The sequence below is a fragment of the Nannobrachium achirus genome (genome assembly GCF_963921795.1).
Source record: "Nannobrachium achirus genome assembly, chromosome: 6".
In the NCBI taxonomy this organism is placed as follows: domain Eukaryota; kingdom Metazoa; phylum Chordata; class Actinopteri; order Myctophiformes; family Myctophidae; genus Nannobrachium; species Nannobrachium achirus.
Window position 1 is genome coordinate 30,871,971 of NC_137815.1, and position 13,670 is coordinate 30,885,640.

The 13,670-nt window shown below is 42.2% G+C and overlaps 1 protein-coding gene across 1 annotated transcript; it reads left to right on the top strand.

The window, feature by feature from the left end:
• Nucleotides 1-1,240: 1,240 nt before the first annotated feature.
• prelp (proline/arginine-rich end leucine-rich repeat protein) lies at nucleotides 1,241-12,972 on the top strand (the record flags this gene model as incomplete). Its single annotated transcript, XM_080728510.1, has 6 exons — nucleotides 1,241-1,696; nucleotides 3,684-3,869; nucleotides 6,075-6,256; nucleotides 7,480-7,676; nucleotides 9,634-9,709; nucleotides 12,882-12,972. 6 exons carry the CDS (start codon nucleotides 1,241-1,243, stop codon nucleotides 12,970-12,972), a joined length of 1,188 nt encoding a protein of 395 aa, XP_080584636.1.
• Nucleotides 12,973-13,670: the final 698 nt, after the last annotated feature.

Below are 13,670 nucleotides of genomic sequence, written 5' to 3' on the forward strand. Positions count from 1 at the left end.
TAATTGAATGTGAGTTTTTGCGATTCCCATTATAAGTCAATGGGGAAAATTAATTCACTAATAAATTAATATCAATTAAACTATAGAACCTTTCTCTTAGAAAAGTAATAGCCCACGATTCCCGAGTAAGCCGGTCGATTTGACATATGGCGCGAGTGTGTGGTGGCAAAACTGTGGGACTAGTGGCGTGCCGAAGTTTAGGAAGTTCAGGCTACATACACACACACACACACACAGACACACACACAGACACACAGACCCACACAGCCACGTATAGGGAGCCTGTGCTTCACACAGCTCCAAAAATAATTGTGTCATTTGGCCGCATGGTGGCGCCATAACACCCCACTTTACGTTTTGGCCTGTAACTCTTGAACCGTAGGTCGGAAAATTAAAAATATTTTTTCCCTGGATTCCTTGGGTCATGACGCATCTCCCCATATAGGCCACGCCCATTTGCGCCATGATAGATTTTCCGCCATCTTGAATTTTCTCCAAAACACACTTTTTGCTCCTTTTCCTACATATTTCCTTCAAATGTCACAAAAATCGGTACACATGATCCACACACACACACACACACACACACACACACACACACACACACACACACACACACACACACACACACACACACACACACACACACACACACACACACACACACACACACACACACACACACACACAGCTCCACTTCACACGGGTGTGATTTTTTTCTTGACAATGGGTTCACAGATTGCATTCATAAGCCCCTTTTCCACTGACATGGCCCAACATCACACCACTCCACACCACCGACTTGTGCCAGGTTTTCCACTACAAAAGACCTGGAAAGTGGTACTAAAAACTATCCACTCCAGAGTAGGTCTGAGCTCGGCCAAACACTTCATAATGACTGATCACTCACTTTTCATTTAGACTACCAGGATACAGTATAGTTGTAATACATGATAATAGATTATTTTGTACTATAACACTATTATAATCTATAATAGTGTAATAATAGTGTATTATAATTAGGATAGTTGTAATACATTTTTTTTTATTGTATTTTAATCAGTTAAAAGGGTCAATTTGTTTCTTACCGATAGGGGTAGTTTTGTGTAATGGAAAATGTAAATATTTGTATGTTGGTGTGGTGTAGTGTAGTGTGGTGCTAAAGCTGCAGTCGAAAAGGGGCTAAAGTGGCATCAAAACTCTCTCTCTCTCTCTCTCTCTCTCCAACCACTGCAGGACCATGAAGGCCGGCGTGGGACTATTCTCTGCATTGGCACTGTTCCTCCTGGTGGGGGCAGTGTTCACCCAGAGAACTCGGCCAAAAAAGCCTGCAAAGCCCACCAAGCGCCCTCCCTCCAGCCGGCGGCCCCCGCCTCCCCGGACCCCGCCTCCCAGACCCGCCGCACCCCTGGAGCCCGAGCCGCAGGAGCCCACAGACTTCCCCCCGCCCATCCTGGGCCCCCCCTCCATGTTCGACGACTGCCCCCGGGAGTGCTTCTGCCCGCCGTCCTTCCCCAGCGCCCTCTACTGCGAGAACCGCAACCTCCGGGTGGTCCCCGTCATCCCGTCCAGGACTCACTACCTGTACCTGCAGAACAACTACATCTCTGCGGTGACGGCGGAGCCGTTCCGCAACGCCACCGAGCTGCGCTGGGTCAACCTGGCCAACAACCGCATCCAGAGGGTCGACAAGCAGGTCGGTTTGCATGATGCTGCATGCCAGCATCCAGTACGGGTTTATTTAAAATGTTCATAAATCCCTGTGTGTTCAGTGATTATAAACGTTTTAGATGTCAAGGACCCACAATTAAGCCATTTGATACCTATAAGAACATTTTATTGTTGTCTCCACCAGCCGAAGGCTTGGGGGAGAGTATGTTTTCCCCTTCGTCCGTCCGTGTGTGCGTCCGTGCATCCGTCCGTCCGTCCGTGTGTCCTCGCAGTTTGTGTGCAGCTAATCTCAGTCGCCGTTGGCCCGGTCGCTGCCAAAGTGAGCACACACATTCCCTGGATGCCAATCTAGAACCTCTGCCCTAAATTTTTCAAATGGGCCTTTTCTAGCGCCACCTAGTGGCCGATGTTCGCAAAACACATTTCTGTGCACTACTCTTACAGATTTTGTCCAAAAATCCTACAAATCGGTAGGCAGTATCTCGACAGTCATGTGATCGACACAGATCTGTCCGATTTTGCATATTCCTTCCTGATTGGCTAAAATTGGCAAAGTGCAATTATCATGAAATCGCGCACACACGTTCCCACTAGGCCGAGGAAGAAATGCCACTTATTTTTTTTTTTATCAGCCTCATGGTGGCGCTATAACAGGCCGATTTGTGGTTTTACCTATAACTCCATCGATCAGTTTCAAACTTTGTAAGCGCACTCCCTAGAGGCTAAGGATAAACCTTTGCCCTGCATTTTTCACATCAGCCTTTTACAGCGCCACCTTTGGGCAGACTTATGTAAAACACATTTTTGGATATTACTCCTTGAGATTTTATCAAAAAATCACGCAAATCGGTACACAGTATCTCTATAGTCATGTGATCAAGTCCGATCCGTCTGATATTTCATATTCCATCCTGATTGGCTAATATTAGCTTCCAAAGTTTGCAGGATTGCTCCGTTTTTGAACAAAATGCTTCAAATCATCAACGCAGCTTGCGATTACCGTGACATTTGCCACACATATTCCCACTACGTCAAGGAACAAATGCTACCTTTTTTCACATTGGCCTGTTATAGCGCCACCAGCAGAGTTTAGCAAAACACATTTTTGGAACACAATGCTTCAAATCATGCATGCAGCGTCCGATTTCCATGAAAGATCTATGGTGAAGAACACATGCCACCCTTTTTACATTGGCCTATTATACAGTAGCACCACCGGGACACACGGCCTGGTGGAGACCTGTGCTCGGAAGAGCACTGCTTCTAGTTTGACATGATTTGGTCTGTCATTTTGTCCAGAATATGTTTACTATAATCTACTATAGATATAGAGAAACTAGTGCAGCTCATATATAGAGAAACTAGTGCAGCTCTGTAATAAAATGAATCTATGTTCTAGTTGCATTTACTTAAATTTGCATTTACGTACATAAAGTAAGCCTTGCCGAGCCAGGAGGCCCATAGGAGCCTAGCGTCAGGCATAGCAGCTTGATGTAGTAAATGGTAAATGGTGCATGTATAGAGCACATTTATCCAAGGCGCTTTACAATGATTGTACATTCACCCTTTCATTCATACACCGACGGCGGAGGAAACCATGCAAGGCACCAACCTGCACAACGGGAGCAATTAGGGGTTCAGAGTCTTGCTCAAGGACACTTCAACACTAATTCTGGGGAGGCAGGGATCGAACTGAGAACCTTCTGGTTCCCAAGCGGCAACTCTGCCTCCTGATCCACTGCCTACACTCCATGGACATGGCGCTGGGACATTAACGTACATACTAAGGTTAAACTAGCATTTATCTGGGGACCCTCTGGAACACCCAAAAGGACCACTGGGAGTCCCTGGATACCATGTTGAGAACAACTGATACCAACACACACACATTACGGAATAGATAATGCAATGAAACCCATAGAATCTTTGCAAGTCTGTAATGTTCATGCTTTTTTTGCACTTCCAGAAACAGTCTAATGATGAATTTCTCCTCCAATGTCTCCTATCTGAAGGTGTTTGAGAAGATCCCCGGCCTGCTGTTCCTCTACATGGAGCGCAACCAGCTGAAGGAGGTCCCGGCAGACCTCCCAGCAGGCCTGGAGCAGCTGCGTCTCAGCAGAAACCAGATTTCCAAGATCCCTCCCGGGGCTTTCGGCAAGATGGATCACCTGGTCCTGCTAGACCTGCACCATAACAAGGTATAGACGTACAGTACAGTCTCACTCACCTGCTGTGTGCGTCTGAGTCAGCTCGCATGCATGTCTATACTGCAGTTATCATGAACAGCTGGTGACTGGCAAGCTGCCAGTTTGAATGCCAGGGACTCGACTGGGAACATCTGGACAGAGAGTGAGAGAGTGAGAGTGAGAGAGTGAGAGAGTGAGAGAGTGAGAGTGAGAGTGTGAGAGTGAGAGTGTGAGACAGAGAGAGAGAAGGAATGATTAATGATTTGGTTTCTGTAAATAACGGCCACTGGCTTTTGTTCAGTGAAGCATTATGATAAACAAAGCAATGAGTTATTGCACTTTTTGGTTTTGTGCTCGCACATTCACTTGTGGGTGGGGGGGGGGGGGGGGGGGGGTGGATGTCTAGGTGGTCCCGGGACCCTAAGTCAGTGGTTCTCAACCTGTGGGTCGGGACCCCCAGAGGGGTCCCCAAATTATTTTGGGGGGGTCCCCAGGTCGCGGCCTGAAAAGGATGAGAACCACTGCCCTAAGTAATGCTTGCCATGGGGGTGACCAGTAGTTCCAAAAGAACTGTGTAGTTCCAAAGTTTAACCCCCTTCAAGTGTTTCTGAGGTACTCTCACTACATGAACCATGTGATTGCGTGGCAGTGATAAGATATGATATGATATAGTACTTTATTGTCAGTTCACACTGAAATTCGTCTTACGACACAGCAGCCTGCATGTGAGATCAGAAAGTGTCATAATAGCGCTCTCTCCCAACGGGTCTGAGTGTGCCTTGTTAATTACTCCCACTGCCTCAGGGTAAAAAATAAACGGTCACAAGGAAGTGGTCCTGATCTCCCTCCACACAGTAGCATATACCTATAGTACACATATACACTTCCCCTTGACCCCCCAAAATAATCATATTTGAACCGGGGACCGGAACTGTACTAGTGGAAGAAATATGTAACAAAAATAGGCTAATGTGTTCACTTCCGGCAGAAAGCGTGAAAATTTGCACCTAGAGGTATTTTTGTGCGCCGAATTCAAAAATTGACGGTCCCAAGCACTTTTCCCATGGGATCTGGTGGCTCTAATTCACTTAACTCATTGAGTGCCTATCCCGAATTAGTTCGGGATATATTATCGCATCCCAGAGTGCCTATGGGATATAAAAAATAAAAAAAATAATAATAATAATAAAAATTTTTTTGAAATTTTTTTTTTGGACCCCATCAAATCTAGTGAACATGATTTCAATCGCGATTTTGCATGTTCCACCCCCATACAACCCCATCTAACATACAGGGCAGCCATGTTTGTTTACATAACATGTAAAACATAATGGCGATTATCTCAAGAATGCCTGAACGGATTTCCAATCGGATTTTTTTGTTTGAAAGCTGTGAACAAACTGCACAAATCCACTCCAATGCAATCCAGGATTGCATTGGATTTTTTAGAGCTCATTCTTCTCTGTTTCTTTCCCATGCATGAGGTGTGCAAGGTTTAATCATGGCTAAGTTGACGAAAATAAGGCTTCTAAAATGCTTGGTAGCCAATAGCTAACTTCAAGCTAACTTCATCCTCTTCCTGTACATGCACAAAGGAAAGTGTTCAGGCAAGTCATGGCTGCAGGGCTTCTGCATATACCAGCATATCTCTATGGGATTTTCTATGGCCACTGGGCGCCCTCTAGTGGTGACTAGGGTGGCACTAAATGAGTTAACATACTAGGGAAAAAAGACCCCCCAAAAAATCTTCTTTAAATAGCATGTGAGGGGTCTATCTAGGGGATTTTCATGATTCTGAATCCATTGCAAGCATTTGTTTTGCACGAAAAACATTCCTTGGGCAAGAAATGGACCCTACACAACTGTGAAAAGTGATGACTCATCACTAAACCATAGTTTTGTGGGGTCCATTTCTTGCCCAAGGAATGTTTTTGTGCAAAACAAATGCTTGGAATGGATTCAGAATCATGAAAACCCCCTAGCTATAGACCCCTCACATGCTACTTAAAGACAATTTTTGGGGGGTCTTTTTTTCCTAACCCTAACCCTATGGTAAGTGAATTAGAGAAAAGTGAATTTGAGAAAAGTGCTTGGGACCGTCAATTTTTGAATTCAGCGCACAAAAATACCCCTAGGTGCAAATTTTCACGCTTTCTGCCGGAAGTGAACACCTTTTTCACATATTTCTCCCACTATACTGTCTGTCTTTCCTCTCAGCTCAGCGATGCCAACATTGGAAAGAACATTTTTAAGGACCTGAAGAACTTGGTGCAGCTCAACTTGGCCCACAACACCCTGAGGAAGATGCCTGCCGGAGTCCCCAACGGACTCATACAGCTCTTCCTGGACAGAAACAGCATCGATGACATTCCAAAGCAAGTATTTCATGCAATGTCTGTGTATCTACAGAGTTAAAGAGACTAACATGAAAAAGGATTATTTCCAGTTTCACCTGGAAAACACATCCTACTCCGTCGTCCATTGGTGCGTCACGCTGCAACGTGTTGGGAGCTTGTAGAGCTTCTTATTTTTTGCACGCATCACATGCATACGATGAAGTATAAATCAGGGCAGCTGCCTCACCACTGACTTACTGAAGATGGCATCGTATCATATACATATTGTTTGACATGTTTGTTTACTGTTATGCTGTTTAATAATAGAATACATATGGTTCACCTTCAACCTCATGACTTTAGAAAGTTAAGAGTTTATATTTTGACACTGAATTGTACACAAAATAAATGGGGGGGGGGGGGTGCAAGGCTCAGCAAATCTAGTACTGCTTAACACTCATCATCACTAAACCATAGTTTTGAGGGTCCGTTTTTAGCCCCAGGAATGTTTTTCGTGCAAAACAAATGCTTGCAATGGATTCAGAATAATTAAAAACCCCTAGTTTGACCCCTCACATGCTACTTAAAGCATGTTTATTTTGGTTTTATTCTGTATAGTTAAAGGAGTAGTTCACCACTTTTCAACCTGTCTTCATATAATAGGTCCTCACTAATGTTCATGATAAAATATCACAATTTTTTTCTACTCAGTCCAAGTCTCCTAGGAGAGCTGTGGGAAGTTCAGAATCCATCGTCTTGTGACATCATCATTTTCCCCAAAAAAAAATTAATCATTAGAATCATTTAGATTTTTATTATCACGAGAACAATGGCTTCCACTTTAAAATTGCAACTTTTCAGGAATAGAAAGCCTGCAGTTTCTATAAGCTGGATTGGCAATCGATGATGTCACAAGACTATGGGTTTCTGACCTGCCCACAGTCCTCCTCTGAGGAAAAAAAAAAAAAAAAAAAAAAGGAAAGCTATTTTTGAGTGAGGACCAATTATATGAACAAAGGTTGAAAAGTGGTGGAGTGCCCCTTTAAGTTAATGGGACCCCAATTTTCAGCAGCTGCCACGGATTCTCCTAGGGAAACTGAATTTCAGTTTTTGTGAGATGTGTTACTAGACACCTTTACAAACACATTGGTCAAGAAATGTTTTGGTAAGGAATTTATTCCAGGATTTGACACTATTTCTGAAGATATTCCCTGACTACCAGGAGAGTGGATGGCTTGCATGGTTATAATTGACACCCTCTCCTTGTGTCTCTGGTGTTCATATAGAGACTACTTCCAGGGCTTCAGTAACCTAGCGTTCGTCAGGCTCAACTACAACCAGCTGAGTGATAAAAGTGTCCCCAAGGCCGTGTTCAACGTGTCCACCCTGCTGGACCTGCACCTGGCCCACAACCAGCTGTCCTCTGTCCCGCTGTTCAACGGACACCTGGAGCACCTGCACCTCAACCACAACAGCATCGAGAGTGAGTTATTTAAAATCACCTCAACCACAACAGCATCGAGAGTGAGTTATTTAAAATCACCTCAACCACAACAGCATTGAGAGTGAGTTATTTAAAATCACCTCAACCACAACAGCATCGAGAGTGAGTTATTTAAAATCACCTCAACCACAACAGCATCGAGAGTGAGTTATTTAAAATCACCTCAACCACAACAGCATCGAGAGTGAGTTATTTAAAATCACCTTAACCACAACAGCATTGAGAGTGAGTTATTTAAAATCACCTCAACCACAACAGCATTGAGAGTGAGTTATTTAAAATCACCTCAACCACAACAGCATCGAGAGTGAGTTATTTAAAATCACCTCAACCACAACAGCATCGAGAGTGAGTTATTTAAAATCACCTCAATCACAACAGCATCGAGAGTGAGTTATTTAAAATCACCTCAACCACAACAGCATCGAGCGTGAGTTCACATTAATGAATAAAATATTATTTAAAGGACAACTTTGTTTTTTAAATGTTTTCATTTAATGCTTCCTATTGTTTTAGCGATTTTAATGATTTTGATTTCAGTGGTTGGGGGCATGCATGCAAGTGTATGCATACAAGCTAAATACAGTACGTCTTTTTAGACATAATAAGCTCATTCCCAAGATGCACCGCAATCTTTCATGGGCAGATGTGACTTATGGGCAGCTAGTAGTGTTACTGTACATAGTAATACAAAATCAACGGCTTATTGTGTCTAAAAATACATATTTAGCCACTTGTACACCCCAACCACTGAAATCAAAATCATTAAAATCGTTAAAACGATAGAAAGCAGTAACTTAAAACATTTTAACACTCATATTTTATTTTCACAAATTGCCATCGAAAATATGAACCCTTGTTGTAAAAAATCCAAAGTTGTCCTTTAAAATAACCTGCACCTCAATGACAACAGCAGAGTGTGAGTTCACAGTACTGGCTAGGCCCAGGGCATCATTTTGGCAATTACCACCACCTAGTGTTTAACCTTAAATTCAGTTATTGTATGCATAGGCTATTGTCCCCAACTCTGAAATGTTTAAGCAGATTAATCTGATTTCATCGAAGCCTGTCCATCTTGTGACATGTGTTATAATTTAGATAAGCGTTTGCAACTATTAATTTATTAACCACTTTCATCCCTATTTTGCAGGAAATGTTATTATAGGCGAACGTTATTATTTTCTAAAAGAATTCTCTTTTCACCCCAAACAAAATAGTGAAAATAGTTGATCTACAAGCTCTCAACGCATCACTTGGCGACATGTTGAGAGCTTGTAGATCTACTATTTTCACTAGTTTAGAAATGGGGCTATGGTAACTTATTTTTTGCCACCCCGTATTTCTTTCTGAAATTACGCCTCTGCTTCAAGAGTGTACAAATAGAATAGAACCAAGCGGTCTGTTCCTTTAGTAAATGAACACTGAGGGTTTTATAGTGCAGATTGGGGTTCCAGAGATGATAATATATTTAAAAAAAAAAGAGTATCAAGTGCGGTTCTGTGTCATAATGAATATAGAACTGTGTGTCCCCTTGGAATAAAAATGTAAAGTGAGAATCACTGGTGTATATTGTTATTGTATAAAGTATAATGCATGCATAGGAGGTATTGGCAAAAGGGCACATTTCAATTACCATGTTAATTAACAATTAAAGTGATGATGATGATGATGATGACCTTGTATCTAAGAAACTGTACTGTCATGAAACTGTACCCTTTCCTATGCAAAACTTCTAATAAATACTTAAATCAATCAATCAATGATCATCTTTAGAATATGCAGCTTGCAGAGCCAGTTATTCCTACATCTAACTCACACGAGCATGAACTGAACTCACATTTGACTTGATATAGACAGGTTTGTAATTCCGAGTACCTGTGGTTGGGTAATGGGTCATTATGTTCCTTTTCATTTCTTTTCTCTTGTCTTATGGCAGGCATCAATGGCACCCAGATCTGCCCATACAGCCTGCAGGGTGACCTGAGCGATCACACTGCCATGCCAAGACTAAGGTAGGTCACACCTCACAATGGATCATTAAACAATGAAGTTATAGTAAATCATGCTCTCACATTTCAGAGTGCTCTGGGTGTTGACGTCGCAGAGTGCTCCGATACGGGTTAATTTACACACACATTAACTAACTGACGTTGACATTTTCATCATTGGCAACGTCATCATTCAAAAACTCCCTAATCAGTCCGCAACCCACAAATGGGTCCCGACCCACTGTTTGGGAAACAGTGGCCTAGGTTTTTTTTGGCTGTGCACCCTCCTGTTACTTCCCGAACTAGCTGCCCGACCCCGCCCCCCCCAGAGGGCGCTAACTCGCCACAGATGGGGAATCCCAGAGTACCAAACAAGCAACCATGGCATTTTGCAACAGCTTCCTTCTTTCAGAATGACGATCGGGACACCCTGGCTTTTCACCTGGATAAGTCAGCGTGTGCTCTGACTCTCACTGCGCTCAGAGCTGCACCACTCTGAATGTCCCAACGGATACAGGATAGGTGGGCATTAGTAGGGACATCTGGGTAAAATAGGAAATTCTGTCCAAAATGTTAAGTAGCCTAATGTAATGTATACATGTTAACGTGCATGTTAACATGCACGGTAGGCTACGTCATTATCGGACTTAATTGTATTCTTCAACTTCTTGTACTTGCCCCAAAATGACTATTTGGAGAAAATGTCAAAATATTTTGACATTAAAGGAGCTATAGTCAACTTTTTCTTGAAAAACGGATGCTAAAATAAAAATAATGTTTCGAAAATATTTTATAAAAAAATAAGCTTCATATATGTGTTTCAATTAAAAAATGACCACAAAAAGCGGAAAAATAAAGATAAAATAATCATTTTGGCCCTTTGTTTACATTTTTCGGACCCTGTAAATGTAAACAAAGGACCAAAATGATTATGTTATCATTATTTTTCCGCTTTTTGTGGTCATTTTTTTTATTGAAACACATATATGAAGCTTATTTTTTTATAAAATATTTTCGAAACATTATTTTTATTTTAGCGTCCGTTTTTCAAGAAAAAGTTGACTATAGCTCCTTTAATTGTTAAATGTTGAAGCATGTTCTTATCATGTACTTTAATTTTCCAAATATTGTATTTTGTAACATTTTGGAGAAAATAGCTAATTTAACACAGTGGGCACTACCCTATTCCTTGGTGGCCACCTATCCTGTTACCTTCCTAACAACCAGAGAGCACTTGGGCTGCACTCCAGCGCTCACAGAGAGCCTTAGTGAACACGCCCAGTGGGTCTTCCTGTAAATCTCATGTAATAGGGCTGTCACAATTATTACATAATCGTCTAATCGCAATTATTTGACATAATCGTGATTATTTTTCATAATTGTCATAATCGTTTCCATGTTGAAATATTTTAATATATATCTTTTAACTCTTTCTCAGCCTGATCACACTTTTACACAATTATAGCTAAGGTGTTCCCAGCCAGAACACACTTTTACACAATTATAGCTAAGGTGTTCCCAGCCTGATCACACTTTTACACAATTATAGCTAAGGTGTTCTCAGCCTGATCACACTTTTACACAATTATAGCTAAGGTGTTCCCAGCCAGAACACACTTTTACACAATTATAGCTAAGGTGTTCTCAGCCTGATCACACTTTTACACAATTATAGCTAAGGTGTTCCCAGCCAGAACACACTTTTACACACTTTTTCTAAATAGGTGAAATAAATGATAATGATCGAAAAAAACGATCGGTAGCCCTTCTCTGTCTCACCACCGGTCTAACCAATAGCATGATTCTTCTCTATGCATGAACCGGAAGTACTTTTGATTGCTTCCGGGGCAGATTAGCCTTTTCCCATAGACTTACCTGTACTGTATAGACGTTAGCGTTAGCATAGCCGTTGTCCTAGCGGCTAGGCTAATGAAAATTTTTCCATGGATTGTACACACGGAGATGATCACATGCACCCACATAGATGTACACGGATCGTGCACGTGAAACGCACGGGTGGAAAGACGACTCGGCCAAAATCCCTACTATATGCCAATGCAGATCCAGATATGGTGAGTTTATGACCGTGGGATCGAAAAAAAGAAGGAAAAAATGGCGTCCAAGAAGGAGGGGGGGTGGGCTGATGCTTATAAACATAATATCAGATCATAATACAATATTAGAAATTTCCGGCTAGTCCACAGACAAGCCCATTCTGACCAGGCTAGTCCACAGACAAGCCCATTCTGACCAGGCTGTGAAAGAGTTAAAGTAAAAAATTGTGGAAATAGCAGATCTACAAGCTCACAACGCGTCGCATCGCGGCGCGTTGGGAGCTTGTAGATCGGCTATTTCCACTATCAATGTTCTTTTTTAAGTATAAAGTTGTCAAATATGTCAGTAATTTCTTTGTATATTTAGGTTATGTGTCATATCTACCATGTGCAACTTCAAAGCCTAAAAGCCAAACAGAAATGTGATTGTCAACGACGAAAACACAATTAAATCATTAATCACAATTATTTGAGTGACAATTAATCGTCATGTAAAATGTCATAATCGTGACAGCCCTGCAATAGCCTCTGGCCATAATCCAGGTACAGTAGTCAGAGTGGTGAAAAGTGACCAAGTACATGTACTCATTTCCACTTCTACTTCTACTCCACTACATCTCGGCTCCAGATATTGTACTTTTACTGTACTGCATTTATTTGAAATCTTTAGTTAGTAGTTACTTTGTAGATTTTTTGATTATCATCACAAAACATACATTACTCACTTCAAGCCCTATATACATTTTGGCCATTTGAAAATAGCAGATCTACAAGCTCACAATGTGTCGTGTCGCGACGCACCACTGGGTAAACCCCTTTTAGCCTCTGGCCATAATGCACGTAGCCTATAGTAGTCACGTTCATCTTCGTGTTCCACACATTCTAAACCTGTTATTCTTTAAAATGCTTGCGTTCTGTCCGTGTGAGAGAAAAGAAATGCGTGGTATGGGAAAACGTACACATGCTGTATGGAAACGTAATCTGATGTCATGACGGTAAAGCCAAGATGATGATAATGATGATGATGACATAACTGTAAAGGAAATACTCTGCGGCAATAAGGATGTCCGGAACGATATATCTGTGAGATACATCTGTGAATTAAGAATCTTGACGACAATGGTTTTGTGTTTCTCTCTCAGGTATCTGCGTCTGGACGGGAATCATCTGAGCCCACCTGTCCCTCTGGACGTCATCATGTGCTTCAGACACCTACACTCTGTTGTCATCTAAATGCACAGCCTGGAGGCGTTAGGGCCCGCGCACACGCGCACACGCGCACACGCACACGCACACACACACACACACACACACACACACAGTGTAGAGAAAAATACTTCATCAATTACACACCCCATGAAACCTTGAATTGTTTAGTTTTTGTCACATTCCTAAAGCCAATAATTTGATGACCAGGTCATCGGTCAGTTGGCGAATCTTTGTATCTCCCCGCTGGTAAATGGCGTATTTATGCAGTATATAGCGCATTATCCAAAGAGCTTTACAAAGGTTGTGCATTACATTCACCCATTCACACACACACATTCATACACCGATGGCGGAGGAAACCATGCAAGGCACCAACCTTGCTCACTGCGAGCAACTAGGGGTTCAGAGTCTTGCTCAATGACACTTCGACACACTATAGGGGAGCCCAGGATCGAACTGGGAACCTTCCGGGTGCCAAGTGGCCACTCTACCCATGAGCCACTGCCGCCCCAACAGAATGCAACAACAACTAAAATATCTCCATGAATTTAATGTTTCAAGGGGTGTGGAATTGCAATTGATAGATAATATGGGTGAACTACTCAGCAGGTTCTGGTTTAAAGTATAATGGTAGACGCACGCAAAACCAGTACAGCAGTTTTTCTACCACATTAATCATGTGAGAGAGACTTGAATAGAAAGGCTCCGATAAGTTCAAGCTT